The 19083-nt window shown below is 33.3% G+C and overlaps 2 protein-coding genes across 2 annotated transcripts in view; one reads left to right on the top strand and one right to left on the bottom strand.

The window, feature by feature from the left end:
* LOC139483252 (uncharacterized) overlaps positions 1-18651 on the bottom strand; it is a 63070-nt gene extending 44419 nt beyond the window's left edge. The window contains exons 1-2 of the mRNA XM_071267282.1: positions 18294-18651; positions 2774-2870 (exon numbers count right to left, since the gene is read on the bottom strand). Of these exons, the coding sequence (XP_071123383.1) occupies positions 2774-2870; positions 18294-18614 (418 nt within the window). The 5' untranslated portion in view covers positions 18615-18651. The remainder of the gene's footprint in view (positions 1-2773; positions 2871-18293) is intronic.
* Positions 10642-13863, top strand: LOC139481871 (uncharacterized). The gene is made up of 2 exons (XM_071265383.1): positions 10642-11529; positions 13734-13863. The coding sequence occupies exon 1, from the start codon at positions 10772-10774 to the stop codon at positions 11516-11518; it is 747 nt and encodes a 248-aa protein (XP_071121484.1). The 5' UTR covers positions 10642-10771; the 3' UTR covers positions 11519-11529; positions 13734-13863.
* Positions 18652-19083: the final 432 nt, after the last annotated feature.

Raw genomic sequence — 19083 nt, 5'->3', positions numbered from 1 at the left:
GTTTGTTTATATAATAGTTGATTTTTTGAAATGGCGAAAAGAATTCGCTAGTCAGCTTACTCAACAGATAGTAGGGAAACTAATTGGACCAAATGTTGTTTATGTCAGGCAGACACAACTGACCAACTGAAATCGTCAGCTGAAGGATATACAATAAGGGAAAACTAATCCCTCTTTTTCATGAAGTAAATGCACTCTCTATCACTCAAGACATTAAGCGATTAAACGACAGAAAGGGAATTGAATACCTAGTCTGGGCGATTTGGGATGTATTAATGAGACTGCAAATGGGTTGTGGATTCCAAATTGGACACAGTAAGCAGCCATTGCAGAATCCTGCCAGGAGGAAAATGTGGATGCAAGAAAACAAGTTCTGGTAGATGCAAGTCCGCTAAACCAGATCTGTACAACATTGTGATCATGTAGCTGTTAGTATCGGTAAATATGGTAGATTAATACATAAATCGACCTTCCTGTATGTCTCAAATAATTAACTATATACCAAACGGACATTTTTACAGCATATCCTTACCACTATTATTTAACTCGATCGTATGAACTTTTACAACCCTAACCGGAAGTGGTGATTCATTTTTACAAGTATTGTCTGAGTGTTTGAGATATTTTCATGTCATTTTGTTGTATTTGAAATAATTTTCATGGCCAATGTCACATTAAAACGTGTCGATTTGTTAAAAAGTTTCAAATGTTTAGCAAAATGATGTCAATTTTATATTCAAGATGGCCGCCGTGAAAAAATACAAAAATGAGTTGGCTACCCCTCTTATATGCTAAAGTACACCCTAAAGAACGTATGTGCCAAATCCTATGCTTGTATCACCAAATTTCGGTACTAAGCCGCCCCACTATTAAGACATATTTGAACTGAAAGATTATACAATCATACACTTTATAGACATCATTATTAATTATACATATTCTTACACTTAACGTGATGCATTACTAGGAAAAATTATTACTATTATATTTTTGCTGCCATCCTTATTTATTTAAACCAGCAAAATATGCAGAAAATTGCTTATTTGTGCTGTTTTAGAGCTATTTCATCTGTAAAATGATGGCGCCCAAAAAAACCTCAAAATTGGTTCAATGTTTTCAAAAAAAAGTTGTGCTGTTATTTATATTAATACTAAGGTGCACCAATGTGCCAAATATTAACTAACTAGGTAAAAGGGTATGGTTTACTGGCTGATTGGCTCTTAACAGACCTATGGTAAATGATTGTGTATATAGTCCACATTATCGCCGAGTTTCGATTTATACAAATGCAGATTATCACTTAGGCTGGACACAGAACACAACGCCATGAAAATGCAAAACGAACACACAGGTTTTTACTTCACATATAGGCTTCTTTCAAAGGATAAAAGTACTTTGCTCTTGAACTTGATTTGTCGATACAACATTGTACAAATCAGACTACAACACCGATTTATCTTATGTTGATGACAAAATCCCTTGCTCCACACTTAATAATGTATTTTACATCTAATTGATATAAAGGGCTCACTATTACTAAAATAGACTGGTTAGTGTCTATAACAGAGATGCAACCAGTTTATCTGATGTTTAAACTCGTGAATCCATACTGAATGGAAAAAAACAAGATGTATTATCAACACCAAACATTGACATGCTATGCATTCTATACCCGTCGTGCTTAAGGATGTACTTAGGTGAGGTTTATGAATTTTTGTCAGATCTTCGGACAACTTAGTTTTTTCCCTACTATACAGGGTATAATATTTTGACCAAAATCAACCACTTTTCTTTTCATAGAAGACTGCAATAGGTCATAAAAATGTCATTACCAAAATTTTAGCAAATTCTAGATTTTTTCTTACGATTTGATACCCTAATAGTGCCAATGCTAAATATAAGGTAAAAGTCTGAGTAAGAAGTCTATATCTGTAAAGCTTATTTTGTTCTTTTACTAATGCTCTTTTGACTTGAAATATCAATTCTAAATTCTATTTTTTTTTAAATTTCACCTAACTGCATCCTTAAACAGATTGATTTTATAAAAAAAAATCATTATGGAATAAGGCATAATCGGTTATTCACAGATCAGACGAGTGTGCTACTTCTTACGATCTCAGATACACGACAACATATCTTTTTTTAATTGCGATAAAGGCAGATGGTATGGGTCAATTAGTTTGTGTTGTACTACTAGTATAGTGTTGACCTCATAACCCTGTCAGATAATTTTACAATTTGAAAGGAATTTAACTGGTATGAGAAACTTGGTAATAATACAACTCATGAGCAAGCGATTCTGAAGAGTTCTTGCATTGAGTATTTATTTGCAATGTTATCACAAATTGATGTTGTCGTTGGTTCATGTCTGTCATATTTGTTTTTTCGAAAATTGTTTTACTATAAATTAGGCCGTTAGTTTTCTAAATCAAATTCCTTCGTATTTTTCATGTCGGTGCCTTTTATAACCGACAATACGGTATGGAGTTTTCTCATTGTTGAAGGCCGTATTGTTGTCTAAAATTTCTTACATCCGCTTAGTTTGAACTTTCGTGAATAGTTGTCTCATTGTCAGTCATTACACATCTCCTTATGTTATACTAACCAAAAACCTGATACTGGAAGAACGAACTAACGGACGAACGTATGACGGGCGGAGAAATGAACGATATAACGGACGAACGAAGGACAGACAAACGGACAGCCTACTATCGTAGGCAGGGCATACAAATATTAAATGTATTTCTATTTCTTGTATAAGTACTCGTTTTACCTTGATCCTTGACGCAAAACACATTTCTATCCTTTTTGGTTTCACACACTTCTCCAGGATTACAGGGATTTCCAAGGCATGTGTCATACATAGGATCCTGATATTGAAAAGAATAAAACATCAGTAAAGAAGAAAAACTGAATATTGTATTAATTATCAGCAGCATTTCATACATTTTTTTTTAAATCGAACAATATAAAAAGAAATAAGATAAATAGTATATTATAATTACCCACATGTATTGTATTTGGAAAAGTGATAGCCAACTTAACCTATCGATCAAAATAAAACAAAATAAAAGAATCAAGACCAAGTAATGATGTCCGAAAAAGAGAACTCATCAAAACCGACGAAATGCAAGGTTTTCCAAATATAAGAATATAAGAATCACGCAATATAAGATACAAAAAGAAAAAGTCAGATATTTCTAGTTCTAAGGTTGAATTATCAAGACAATACAAAGCTTTAAGAAACAAATATAAATATACATCAACTGGAAATATTAGCATTATTTTGGGAAAAAAACGCCTATCTTAGTGTTAAAATATTCAAACATTTTCCATATAAAGATGAGTATTATTGTCAATGAGACAACTATCCACCAAAGCTCAAATGAGGTGGATGTAAGCAATCATAGGCAATCGTGTGGCCTTCAACAATGATAAAAACACATACCTATAGTCGGCTATACAAGGCCCCGACATGAAAAATATGAAACAATTCAATTGAGAAAAATAACTGCCTAATTTATGACAAAACAATTGACGGAAAACAAATATGACAGACATAAAGCAATGACAACCACTGAACAAATGGTCCTGGCCTGGGGGAAAGGACATAAATAATGTGGCAAGGTTAAACATGTTTTTGAGCGCTCAACCGTCCCCTAAACTGTGATTTTAACAGCAAAAAATAAAACCAAACTATAACAATCAGTTGAAAAAAGCTTTATTAACTCATTAGATTGATACAAAGAAAACAATCAAACAAAAACACAGATAGGACGTGGCAGGGTATATATTGTGACTAAAAAACGCACGAATTGCAAGTGTCTGTTCCTTTGTTACAGACAAAGAAAGAATAATTTTGACATTTAGGTTTTCCATTTTATTATAGATTTCAAAAATGTTATGTGTAACAGTTTTAGGTGTGCCAGTATCATGTTGCACACTGTTGATTGGGTTTGGGGATTGTTAAAATTTCTGACGTCCAATTAAGTGTCTTTTTATCTTTACACGAAGCACATTAGTATATTAAACTGTGATTTATATACCTAAGATAAATGTAAAAGCTGCCGAATTGACACTATTGTTTATCAAATATATATATTCTGCCGTTGTTTCCCAAGTTCACCCAAGATAAGTAGTGATGTCTAGCATTTTGATAGTGGGGGGGAAAAGCCACATGTAATATATTTTTAGGGAATTGCTTCTAATGAAGAACTTCAAGTAGGTATTGATATTGTCACTGATGCAAGACATAGATGTAGTTTGCTTTGGTGCCAGAACGCATAAGGTTTTACATGTTTTAACGATATCTGTAGATTGTACAAGTGCACAAAAACATTAACACTAATTGACACTATTGATTATCAAATATATATAGTCTGCCGTTGTTTCCCAAGTTCACCCAAGATAAGTAGTGATGTCTAGCATTTTGATAGTGGGGAGAAAAGCCACATGTAATATATTTTTAGGGAAAGTTTTCCATAATTGAATTACAAATTACAAATACAAATAGAAGATCAAAAACATTAAACCATGTTCTCAAAACACTCACAAAAATGTAGAGTAACAGATTTCTGTTTTTTTTAATAAAATTCAATTTTCATTTACCTCCCTGCTTTGAGTGAAAATTGAATGTCCAACATCAGTAGCTATCAAATTTTGGAGGGAAATTTAGAAATTGACTTTTTTTCATAATCATGGAAGCACTTAAATATGAATGAAATATTTAACCTTCAGAAAAAACGAAAATAGTTAAAGGATAGAATTGAGAGTGTTACAAGAATGAATGAAACGAGGAAAGAAAAACCAAAACCAATTGAAGGAAAAAAAATCTGGATCTGTTGATGAGGGGAATTTGATATATGAAAGGACCAATGATATTGAAAAATCAATGGGTGGTGGGAATCAAAACAGGACTACAAATAAAGACATGCTATTTGAAGTGATGACATTCTACAGTAAAAACAACATAACACAACCACATGAAGATCAACATACGGCTGCGGAAAACAATGTACCATTCTTGGAATGTTCTTTCTACAACATATAATGAGGAAACATCAATCGAGAACCTTATTCAAAGAGTGATAAGCCATGGAAAAGTTTGTAAAAGTCAATTAGATCTAAAATCAACTGATAATAAGGGTCATGTTGGAGTATGCAAACTTAAATGTGAGGAAAAACATGAACTACTCTGGTCTAGCTCATCGCATATGGGAGACAAAGAGCTCTGTAATTTAAGAATGTCTCATGAATTGTATGTGTCAGGAATACTACCAAACCAATATTCATGATTATGTCAAACATTTAATATTGGTACCATTGTCGAGACGACGCTGAATAGTTATTTCCAGAAGTACTCCCTGGTAGTGTCACAGCTGGTGAAAGAGTCTTATGAAACTGATCGTTTAGAGGAAATTGCGTTATAGATAATGAATATTTTAAGGTTTTTCTTGTCGTAGAACACACCGAGGGGTGTCAGGATTGATCAAATGAAAGACCGACCGGAGGGAGGTCTTTCTTTGGACAATCCTGACACCCTGAGGTGTGTTCTACGACAAGAAAAACCTTGAAATATGCATTATCTGACTTATATACCGTCAACAGAAATTTAATTTTATAAAGATTTGTAAAATTTAGTATCCTATTTTACCGACAACACTAACGTGGGATATTCCTTTCTAATGCGTTCAGGTTTTAATACGCCCTGCGGCTGATTTAGAATGTGAAATAAAACTCACTAAATAATTTAGATATAATAACCTTTTAAAAAATATTATCCATTCACAATTAAAATATTACTTTCACTGCATGAAGTAAGACACAAATGTATTGTAACCATCCGATAACGGTGTATGACAAATACAAGACACATTGTAAGTACTTTATTGTACCACTTAGCTTATGAAAAAGAGGGAGGGGGTATGTTTTTTTTCCTTTTTTTTGTTATGTTATTTCTATCGCGGAGAAGTGGTTTTTTTTTTAAACAATTTTACTTGAATCGAATGAAAAATTTAGAAAGATTGTCTTTTGAATAGCAATACATTTTATTAAAATATAATCAGGATATAATTATATACCCTCCGCACCCGACCCTTTCGTGAGTTAAGTTAATGTTATTCAATAGAATATAAGATTATCTTATTAGTTGATCATTTGATAGAGTAAAAGGTATACATAACTTTTAAAAAGTTAAGAACTGACACGAAGACGAATATAAATACATGTAGGTCACAGTATGATTTCCTATTCAGTGTGTAACGTTCTGAACATGCATGAAATATTTGCCACTGGACGTTTAGTAAGCAACCAAAATTAAAATGCGGGACTACAATGACGGTTTCTTTTACACCTATCATCGATTGAAATTTAAAAAATAAAATTCCAAATAGGCAACAAAAAACTATTAGACGAATAAAGTTTTGAAGTAAATCATAGATTGCATGTTTATCAAGGAAAATAATGACCTCACACAGGTCATTATTTTATGCTTTGGAGCATATATCATTGAAAGATGGTATCGTCCGGGTTGATTCTGAAAAAGAATGACCTGTCGTTCTGAAAGAAAATTACTCCATATAGGTATATAATTTTAATGAAGAACTTCAAGTAGGTATTGATATTGTCACTGATGCAAGACATATATGTAGTTTGCCTTGGTGCCAGAACGCATAAGGTTTTACATGTTTTAACGATATCTTTGGATTGTACAAGTGCACAAACACATTAACTAAATAGAACAAGGGGGATTTACGAATATTTTTAAAATCTCAAAGATGAATACGAGGTAAAAATAAATGCCCCCTAAACATAGACCAAGAAATAAAGACCATTGGCTCTGGACGAATTTATAAGGAAAGACAAACGTGGCACCCTGAGATATCGGACAAAGCGAAAAGAATAAAACCCCATCTGTATTGGGCAATGAAAAATTGCAATAATGATCCAGTGAAACTTAAACTAAGTCTATTAAATATAGTTGAACATTATAAAAACAATCACGAACACTGTAGTGAAGTATCGAAGTGTAAAACTGAAACAAACTGAATATGTAATAAAGATCCCAAAGCAGAGATGTTATTAGGTCGGGCTCTAATGAAAACCTTGGTATACAAATCGCCAACTGATTATGTACATTGTATGGACAGTTATTATGTGGAAAGTTGCAATAATGCTATTCCTCAATAACATGACAAGAGAATTAATTTCTCGAAACAAGTGTATATTCTTCGGACAAACCTAGCTGTATTGGATTGGAATGAACATGTAAATAGGCAAACCCCATCATTACAAATTGTTCAAGATGCAAACAACCCACGTAGAAAGGTACAAGAAAAAGTTTTGAAAAGGAAATCTTACAACATGTGGTCTGAAATCTGGGATCAGTTAGTTCAAATTTACTGGAATTACTGGATTCATGATATTTTTTCACTATTTAAAAGTCAAATCACCTTTTTTTGTAATAATATCTACTACAAACATAACATGCATAACTATTTTGACCACAGTGGATAAGATAACAAAATCGTCAGCTAAAAATTCCTCAAACATGAGCATGAGCATTTGTTTTGTTTACATTTATCAGCTGCTGTTTATATAAAACTTGCACCTCCTACATCACCTTTTTAGTCAAATTGTAATTGCGCATGTCTTCCCGATCACGCTGATCGGATGTTGCTTGTTAAAGGGAAGAATGCCAAAACTTCGTTGACTATATAATGTAAATGCCTTGTCACACATTCAAATGTGTTGTTGTCCCCGAAGATAAAGCCCCAAACAACATCGTTTTTGTGTGTAAAACTCATTACATTAACTGCTTGATAAACGAATTAGGTATTGACAATTCACTTGGAACTCAACATATACCCTCACGACACTTACAAAAGAGGAAATCCTTGATAATCATAGGTCTGTTCTGTGTTCCTTCGGAATTTCAACCAAAGATAAAGAACTGGATCCTCCATCACTGTATTGGATACCTAACTACATAGGTGTCCCTACAGGCAACGGTATATTGCTGGGTATTCCAAGTGCTCCACGAAACTTCTTTCTAAATTATTAACACCTGTTTTATCAGCAATCAAAGACGGGCTTTAAAGTTATTGTGAAACTGCCTATTCTAGAGGGGCGTGAATCAGATGTGGATACTTAAAAATTCCAAAGATACATACATACATACAATCTAACTCTCTTTCATCTTGTAACAGTATTAAAACATTTGACTTTTCTACTCTTTGCACTAGTATTCCACATTCCAAACTAAGAGATAAATTGAAAGAGTTGGTATTGCTTTGCTTCATTAAAAAATGACCAACGTAGATACAAGTATCTTGTCTTAGGGAGGGATAAATCCTACTTTGTAAAGGAACATTCTGATTCAAACAAAAAATTCTCTGAAACTGATATTATCAAGATGCTTGATTTCTTGTTGACAACATATTTGTTACGTTCGGAGGACGTGTTTTTCAACAGACTGTCGGCATTCCAATGGGAACAAACTGTGTCCCTCTACTTGCCAACTTGTTTCTTTATTATTATGAGGCTAACTTCATGCAGGAACTTCTTAGGTAGAAAGATAAGAAGTTAGCAATATCCTTTAACTCTACTTTTCGCTATATAGATGATGTTCTTTCGCTAAATAATTCAACATTTGGTGACTATGTGGAACGCATCTATCCCATCGAGCTAGAGATAAAGGATACTTCAGATACAGTTAAGTCGGCCTCATATCTTGACTTACATCTAGAAATTGACAATGAGGGTCGATTGCAAAAACTTTACGACAAAAGAGATGATTTCAGCTTTCCAATTGAGATCTTTCCATTTCTAAGTAGCAACATTCCAGCAGCACCTGCATACGGGGTATACGTCTCCTAATTGATACGATATTCCCGTGCTTGCATTTCCTATCATGATTTTCTTGATAGAGGGTTGCTGCTCACAAGGAAGCTATTAAACCAAGAGTTCCAAATGGTGAAGTTGGAATCATCCCTTCGTAAATTTTACGGACGCCATCACGAGTTGGTTGACCGTTATGGAATAACCGTTTCACAAATGATATCGGATATGTTCCTTACGTCGTAACTACAATCCCCTTCCCGTTCAGGAATGTGATCTACCAAATTAGACTATTTACCGGATTTGTTATCACATAAGCAACACGACGGGTGCCACATGTAGAGCAGGATCTGCTTACCCTTCCGAAGCACCTGAGATCACCCCTAGTTTTTTGGTGGGGTTCGTGTTGTTTATTCTTTAGTTTTCTATATTGTGTCATGTGTGCTGTTGTTTGTCTTTTTCATATTTAGCCATGGCGTTGTCAGTTTTTTTTAGATTTATGAGTTTGACTGTCCCTTTGGTATCTTTCGTCCCTCTTTCACATATATTGCCAAGTGCTTCTAAAATTACAAAGATTTTACCAATTATCGCTGCAATTTTTTAACACTCAGGAAATACCATGCAAAATATTCTATATTTTCTTTTCGGGTATGCTTTAAAGGAGACGTGACACGATTGTTGTTGATTTTTTTTCATTAAATCAATAAATATTAGTCTTAAAACATGTTTTGTACAATTATGCTGTTCAAACCTGATCAATCGGCATTTTTTAGGTCAAAGAATCCAGCGCGTGTCATAATGAATGATTTTTAATTAAATAACGATCACGTGATTGTGCTTACGTCACTGTCACAAGCTGGGGAAATGTCTCAAACTGGACGATGTCGATCACTTTTCTGCACAATTACACTATGGACGGTATGGACAGCACTTTTCCTGATTACTGACAAACTACAAAGACAATTGACCTCATCAATTTGAGCCATGGGTTGTGGAAAATAACCAAGAAAAAGACATTAATTCTTCATGCGCAGAGTCCAACAACGACGATTTTTTCAGACAATCCGATGGGATTGTTACCATACATATGGGTTCGTTAGATGAATAAATTTAATAAACCGTTTTCTGCATTTTTTTGTTATTTTAAATAAAACTACTTTTATTCAGTATTGAACACATAAAGTTCTAATTAGTGATGATCAAATTGTTCTATTGTTTCTCTTTTACGGTAAAGTTATAATTATGTGTGCGCCAGAAGCAGAAAAAAAGATAGTAAAAGTCAAATAAAGCGCTCGCAAAGGGTACGATTTCTTTTTGTTACGCAGAGACTTTTAAGTCGGCCTCATATCTTGACTTACATCTAGAAACTGACAATGAGGGTCGGTTGAAAACAAAACTTTACGAAAAAAGAGATGATTTCAGCTTTCCAATTGTGAACTTTCCATTTTTAAGTAGCAACATTCCTGCGGCACCTGCATACGGGGTATATATCTCCCAATTGATACGATATTCCCGTGCTTGCATTTCCTATCATGATTTTCTTGAAAGAGGGTTGCTGCTTACAAGGAAGCTATTAAACCAAGAGTTCCAAATGGTGAAGTTGAAATCATCCCTTCGTAAACTTTACGGACGCCATCACGAGTTGGTTGACCGTTATGGAATAAATATATTTATTAATAGTATCGGAAGCACATGTCTGTGTTTGTTTACATTAAACACGTGTTGATGAGCACATGGTTGCATACCTGGTTTTGTTATTGTATGATTTGATTGGCTATTGTATGTCGCAATGCAGGTATTCTACCCGTTTGTACGAGGGTAGGATCGTGATTCTCGTGCAGAATCTCATTATAAATATAAGATATTTTTATAACCAGTTATTCGACGTTCTGCCTTTACCGAGTAGCATACCTTCCGTTTCGTTATACACATAATGACCGAAAACCACTCAGACGACGAGGACACATTGCTTTTGCACGAGCCACCAGTACATTCAGGTGCCAAGTCTAGTTCTGTACCACAGATAAGTGATCAAACTTTTGAACTTTTTACTTCTTATTTTGATAGTAAGATTTCTTCTCTGAAGAACGAGTTAGTCTCCGGGAACGACTCCCTAGCTAAGAAGCTCAAGAAGGAGGTGTCCGTTAAGCTTAAGGGGGAAGGGAATCAGATTCAATACTCCTTCAACTCAGATATTGTTTCCGAATTGCAAAAACTTCAGAAGCGTACATCCGCGGAAGATTCCGTTAGCACCAATTTGATATCGGGCCTTATTCTTAAAATCAACAGGAGGAATAAATTGATTCGAATTGCCGACAAGTCGCCAGCAGGCTGGTCCACAGTCAGAGAATACGAAAGTGATGACCTGGCATCAGACTCAGAAGATGAAAAACGTTTACGGCAAGCAGAAAGCAGGGCCCTCAAGACCATCAAAGAAAAGAAAACCCGTGGAAAACCGTACTCAAAACCGTCCGCCACCGTTTCTAGACCTGCCAACTCTACTGATACTAGTAACAGTTACTATCAGCCTTACAACGCTACTCAGCAGCCCTTTCCGAGGTTCCGTCGCCGCGAGGCGACCCCATACGACACCTGTTACGAGTGTCATCAAACTGGCCACTTCAAGAGGAACTGCCCAAAAGCTGCAAACAAACCAACCTTTGGAAACTTGTCAAAGTGAAAAGATACAAGATGAGTATATTACTTTTGTTGACAATTTAATGCTATTTGGTCATATTAATGTTCTCTTTCAACATGTTAAATATTTTGATAATATAGATTTTTCAAAAATCGCTAAAGGAGTAAAATCAAGCTTATTTAAACATATAGAGTTTTGGAAACACATTGGGGCCAACAGATTTGTGTTGGACACCATTGAAAAGGGTTATATAATTCCATTTATGAAACAACCCCCTCCAATGAAATTTCGGAATAATAAATCTGCCTTAAAAAATAGTTTGTTTGTAAATGAAGCGGTAACTGAGCTAATTAGCAATGGCTGTATTCTAGAAGTACCATTTCAACCATTCGTCGTTAATCCTCTCAGTGTTGCTACACAAAAGACTGGTAAAAAGCGTTTGATTTTAGATTTAAGTGAATTGAATTTCTATGTTTTGAAAAACAAGGTAAAATTTGAAGATTGGAAAATTGCAATGGAATTCTTCCAAAAAGATCATTTTCTAATTAAGTTTGATTTAAAATCAGGATATTTTCATTTGGACATCTGTAAAGAACAACAAACATATTTAGGTTTTTCCTGGAATAACAAGTTTTACTGTTTTTCTGTATTAGCTTTTGATTTAAGTAGCGCCCCCTATATATTCACTAAATGTTTGAGACCAATGGTAAAGTATTGGCGAGAAAATGGTGTTAATATTGTTCTTTATCTTGACGATGGATTAGGCATGGATGAAGGTTATAAAAATTGTAAAGATACTTCTGAATTTGTAAAGTCATCACTTAAACTGGCTGGATTTATTGTCAATGAAGAAAAATCAATTTTTGAACCAGTTCAGTTTTTAGAATGGTTAGGATTGATTTGGGATTCAAAAGATTTTACTTTAAAGGTGCCAGAGCGCAGAATTAAAGACACTAAAGATTCTCTTGATATTATACTAAAATCATTTTCAAATTTGAACGCACGTATGCTGGCTCAATTTGCCGGAAGAATTATAGCAATGTCACCAGTTATGGGTAATGTCACAAATTTAATGACGAGGCATATATATTTCGCGATAGAAAACAGAAAAACGTGGGATTCAAAACTATATTTAGTATATGAAAAATGTGTATTAGCTGAATTGAAATTTTGGCAGGAAAAATTGTTGGAGCTTAATGAGAAACGTTTATTGAATGATTCTTTACCGAGAATTATGATATATTCAGATGCAAGTAATGTAGCTTTAGGTGCATATACTGTTGAATCAAATGAAAAGATTTTTCATTGTATGTTGAATGAAAATGAGAAAAAATTGAGTTCCACTTGGCGTGAACTCAGGGCTATTCAGTTATCGTTGAATTCGTTTGAACCCGATCTGAAATGTAAAATAGTTAAATGGCATACAGACAACCAAAATTGTGTAAATATAATCAATAAAGGCAGTACAAAGTTGCATTTACAACATTTAGCTTATGATATTTTTAGAATATGTACAAGGTCGGGTATCACGTTGTGTCCTACTTGGATACCTCGGTGTGAAAATTTCAAAGCTGATTTCATATTTAAAATGGTTGATATTGATGACTGGCAAACCTCGTTTCAGTTTTTCACTTTCATGAATGAAATTTGGGGTCCTTACACAATCGATTAATTTGCTAATTTTCATAATACAAAACTGAAAAGGTTCAACTCCAAATTTTGGAATCCAGGAAGCACTGCTATTGACGCTTTCGCTCAAAATTGGACAATGGAAAATAATTGGATGGTTTCTCCGATAAGTTTAGTGGCTAAAAGCATTAAACACCTCATTCTCTGTAGAGCTGAGGGAACATTGATCGTTCCAAAATGGCCATCATCGGCATTTTGGTCTTTGATTTTTAATAGAAGATTGGAATTTCAACCTTACGTTTTAGAAGTTCTTGATTTTTCATCAGGTCAAAATATATTTATTCAAGGACAGAATAAAAACTCCATTTTTGGTACCAAGCATTTTAAGTCTGATATACTGGCAATTAAGATGAAAGCGACTTAATGATGTTCGAGTTTATTTGTACATATTGTTAAATGTTTACAATATGTGAAATTTGCATTGTATTGCAAATTTGGTTCTGACACGGCTATGTATGTTGATTGATATAGCAAGGTCTAGTGAATAGTACGATGTATATGAGATATTAAAAAAAAAAAAAAAAAAAAAAAGTTTTATAATATTATTATTTGTTTATTTTATTTATACGTTTTGCAGATGTTTTTAGTACTGGTCGTTGGTCTAAAGATAAAATACCACAGAATGAAGCTCTTAGCAATCTTGCAAAATGTCTTCCAGATTATTGTTTAAATTCTAGAGCTGATAATACTAGAAAGAAATACAGGTATGCATTTAATAGCTTTTGTAAATGGTGTAATTTATTTAATATAAAGCCTTTACCGGCATCAGATTATAATGTCTCATTATATTTGATTCACTTACGAAAAAATAATAATTCTTCTGCAAAGATAGATGAAGCATATTATGCCATTCAATGGACAAACAAATTAGCTGGATATGTAAATCCTTGTGATTCTTTTCTTTGTACTTCCGTAAAAGAAGGTACACAAAGGTCAATCGGTCATCACATTGTAAATAAGAAGGAACCAATAACTCCTCATATTCTTAATCAACTGGTTTTGAAATATGGCAAAACAAATAGTACTTTAAACCATAGAAGAATAGCATGTATGTGTCTCGTTAGCTATGCCGGATTTTTAAGATTTTCAGAATTAGTTAATTTAAAAAGGTCAGATGTTTTATTTCATTCATTATATATGTCTTTATTTATCGAAAAAAGCAAAACGGACCAACAAAGAGCAGGAACTCATGTTTTTATTTCCAAAACATATTCGGTTACCTGTCCAGTCCAAATGTTAGAGACATACTTGAACCAAGCGAACATTAAACACGATTCTATAGAATTCATATTTAGATCAGTTGTATATCGTAAAAAGACTAACACGTACGTGCTAAGGGGTCACGCGCCTTTGTCTTATACAAGAGCCAGAGAAGTACTGTTAGAGGCTTTAGAATCTTTGGGATTAGACAAATCAAAATTTGGTTTGCATAGGCTGCTGCTGGTATTCAAGATAGAATATTTAAGAAACACGGTAGATGGTCTTCAGATACAGCAAAAGACGGATATGTGCGTGAAAACATTTCTGAAAAACTACTCGTTACTAAGAATCTTGGCTTGTAATTTTCATACCCGTTTTTTCTTATCTACTTTGTCATTTCGAAAGTGTGCTACTCACAAGGAGAGCTCATTCCTATTGTATACATGTGTTGAGTTTTATTGACTAAATAATTTATGTTCGGTTAAGCTTGGCGAATTAGAACATAAATATATTTATTAATAGTATCGGAAGCACATGTCTGTGTTTGTTTACGTTAAACACGTGTTGATGAGCACATGGTTGCATACCTGGTTTGTTATTGTATGATTTGATTGGCTATTGTATGTCGCAATGCAGGTATTCTACCCGTTTGTACGAGGGTAGGATCGTGATTCTCGTGCAGAATCTCATTATAAATATAAGATATTTTTATAACCAGTTATTCGACGTTCTGCCTTTACCGAGTAGCATACCTTCCGTTTCGTTATACATATCCCCCACCCACCCCACCCATTTTGATAGATTTGAGTTAGACAGTTTAATGATGGGACAAGATAATTTGTAATAATAATAATTATATTTATTGTGTTTTGTAGATTGTTGTTGATTTTTGATTTTTAGTGGGACGGAGTCCCGATACGGTGTTTTTTGTATTGAGAAAATTGTGTGATTTGCTTGGATGAGCAATTTGGTGCAGATGGACGTTTTATTAACTGTTGAAATATGAATATATATGAAATGATTTTGATGTTTGAAGAAAAATTAAAAAAAAATAAAGTATAAGTGTGCTACTCACAAGGAGAGCTCATTCCTATTGTATACATGTGTTGAGTTTTATTGACTAAATACTTTATGTTCGGTTAAGCTTGGCGAATTAGAACATAACCGCTTCACAAATGATATCGGATATGTTCCTTACGTCGTAACTACAATTCCCTTCCCTTTCATGAAAGAGACCTAGTTTTTGGTTGGGTTCGCGTTGTTTATTCTTTAGTTTTCTCCTGTGTACTATTATTTGTCCGTTTGTCTTTTTTAGCCAAAGCGTTGTCAGTTTATTTTCCATTTATGAGTTTGACTTTCCCTTTGGTATCTTTCGTCCCTCTCTTAATAGATATAAATTATCATCAAAAGTAATGCTTATATTTTTTTTGGTTGGAAACTATACATCATACTATTTCTGCATTAGGAAAATTTTTCAATTCACAATTGTATTACTTTCCCCCCTTTCATGTAAACATTTATTTGAGGATGTTGTTTTAGTAATTAAGTTTTGACACCCATAGCATACTTGACCAGTGGAAAGGTAAGAAGTCAACTGTAGCGTGATTTAGTCACGTGTTATGTTATTTACTGGAAAATATTCACAACACATAATGTTCTTTTTGAAACCATTTCTTCAAATAGGGATAATTTAAAAATGTGTTAAATTTTCAATCGGACTGAGCATGTAACATATTTCAGTCGTGGAGAACATGAGAATCATGTATTAGTTGTACTTGGCTTTGATCTAGCTTACATTATTTGTACTTTGTTTCTATTGTTTTTACGTTAGTGGTTTCTATACTTCGTACCGATCTTTTGAGTTAGACTGACTTTTAAAGGTCTTGTGTACTTTTGTAAAACCTCTGTTACACGTCCGGGGGGAAGCGGGGGGTAGGCTCTCACAAACATGTACCCCCGCCACATTTTGTATGTGCCTGTCTTAAATCAGGAGCATGTAGATCAGTGGTTGTCGTTGTTTCTTGTCTGTCATATTTTTCTTCAGAAATTATTTTGTTATAAATAAGGTAGCGTGGCATCCTGACTCAATCTAATACTTCGTCGATAGTGAGCCCTTTTATAGCCGAATATACGGTATGGGGTTTTCTGATCGTTGAGGCCGTACGGTTATACCAAATATTTGGTTCAAACGATACTTTCTTCATTTATAATTAAGTTTCCATTTAAAAAAGAAATGTTTCTCATCATCTGATTCTTTACCAACTAGATAGTTGTCAATTATTATATTCGATGTACAATATAAGAATTTAAAAGACTTATGATTCACATTGTCGTGTCATTTCCTTATTTGCTTTTTATGCTTTTTATGAAAACAATATGTGTGTATGTGTATGTGTGGTCGGTAAGCAAATGAGAGTGACAAGCTCAAAGCTTTACTTTAGTCCAATATAGTTTAAAAGTAATTTAAACTTTAAAAAAAAAATCATAAACAAGAGCAGCAAACATCTTTATATATGAGTTTCACGACATCGACAAAAAATTAACAAAATGAAACCCATATCAACCATAGCACATTATACGTGTTAAAAATATTGGCTTCTTTATAAAACAGTCATTAGAAGAAATGGCAGAAGTTTTATAACTTTTTCCATGTGTTCATTTCTAATAGAATTGTTATTTCCTTGCTATGTTATGTTTGTTTTTGTTATTGTTTTTTGTCAGAAACTAATTTTGTTTATATAACGATAAAGATACTATTAAAAATTTGTTGTGCTCAAAAGCAGATCTTTTGTGGAGGTTCTTTTTTTTAAACAAAAGAAAGAGATGTATAAATAACTTATAGATGATTAACCAGTATAGGTAGAACTAGGTTTACTTAAGGTCTAAAAACTAATCAAAGATATCAGGCTTATAACTTGGTGTACTTTTTCGATGCATTAAAAATATTATAAATATTATGCACTTTTTTATTTGTTAAACTTTTATAATTTTATCATTTAAAGCTTTGTAAACAAAATACGTAATCGTTATGGTAGCAAATGTATTATAAATTGATTATTTTTAATCTAAATTTGTTTCCGAAAGTGTTTGCTTGAATATTTATATATATTATAAGTTGAACATTGTCAAAATTAATATCACCTGTCAATTAACATACAGCCATACCACAAAACATGACATTTTATATTATAGTTTCAGATATGTCTATAGACTACAATTACAAAATCAGCAATTTATGTAACATGTTGGTGGAACTTTCATAATCCGTCCAAAAATTGATATTTAATACTTTGTTATAAAATGCAATGATGTATAAAATAAATCATTGGTAGACTAATTAATAGACTTGAAAATAAGCACCTTAATGAATTGTGTTAAGGGTACCTCCTTAATTCAACCAGAAATCCCTCAATTACCACAGTTAAACAATAAAATGATACACTGTTAGCAGGAAGGGGTAATATCAAAAACAAAATTCAAATACAATGGAATGAACTTATAAGTTCATAAGTGTTTCTCGTTTCTCGTTTTTTTTTTATATAGATTAGACCGTTGTTTTTCCCGTTTGAATGGTTTTACACTATTCATATTTGGGGCCCTTTATAGCTTACTGTGCTTTGTGAGCCAAGGGTCCATGTTGAAAACCGTACTTTAACCTATAATGGTTTACTTTTATAAATTTGTGACTTGGATGGAAAGTTGTCTCATTGACACTCATACCACATCTTCTTATATCTGTTAATTTGAAATTCGATTTTACATTCTTATCTTTTATAAGAAAATAACCTTAAATGTTCCAGCAGCTGATAGCTACACATAACATAGAAAGTCTCTCACAGATTTTCTTTCTCAAGTTTACTAATGCTGTTGCAAGGTTAACATTTAAAAGTAAATGAATTTACTAAAGATGGATAAAAAAAACACTTACCCCTCTATAATGATTAACATCAACATAAACAAATCCAACCTCGTTATGAAAGTTTTCGACAAAACCAGGTTTAGGTTTGTAGTTCAGTTCACATCGTAATATATGTCTGTTATAGTTGTAAGAATTACATCTTGGTCTCCGGATACATTTGTCGAAACAGATTATCGGGGAAATGTTATCAAATGTACGAATTTTATATCCTGTGAGCCTAGTGTTCATTCTGTCTGGATTCATAATCCTAATTCCGGATTTGCATTCAGCAGAAGCTATTACTAGCAAATCAGCCAATGGTAGTAACAATTGTCCAAGACTAAATATCATGTTGATATCAGGGTTGGAAAACAAATGATACTTTTAAATGGATTTAAATGGTGCTTTATAACAAAGTATGCATTCCAGTATATATAAATAGGATATTGTTCGTTATACGTGTTATACATTGGCTGAAAAATTCGAATATCGGATTCACAATCATTCAATCGAAAAGCATAGCTCTTTCGCTGTAATTGTAATATGATAAATGTAGATTGTAAATCAGACCCTGAGTGGTTATATAATCCGTAACAATATCCGTCTTCACATTGATGACAGTCAATTCATTTAATTCATTTGTTCAATCTTTCCTTTTTTTGAAAATTAAAATGACGTAGGTCAACGAAATATATATTTTTACTGGCAAAAGCAACAACTCTAACACATCAAACGAATGGAAAACAACTGTCATATTCCTGACCTGATACAGGATTTCCTTTTTGTAGAAAATGTTGAATTTCACCTGGTGTTTTTAGCC

This window comes from Mytilus edulis, chromosome 7 (assembly GCF_963676685.1).
Source record: "Mytilus edulis chromosome 7, xbMytEdul2.2, whole genome shotgun sequence".
In the NCBI taxonomy this organism is placed as follows: Eukaryota; Metazoa; Mollusca; class Bivalvia; order Mytilida; family Mytilidae; genus Mytilus; species Mytilus edulis.
This window is presented reverse-complemented; position numbering and strand designations above follow the sequence as displayed.

Excerpts from the sequence above, each read along its gene's own strand:
- LOC139481871 (XM_071265383.1), top strand. The coding sequence starts at position 10,772 with ATGACCGAAAACCACTCAGACGACGAGGACACATTGCTTTTGCACGAG.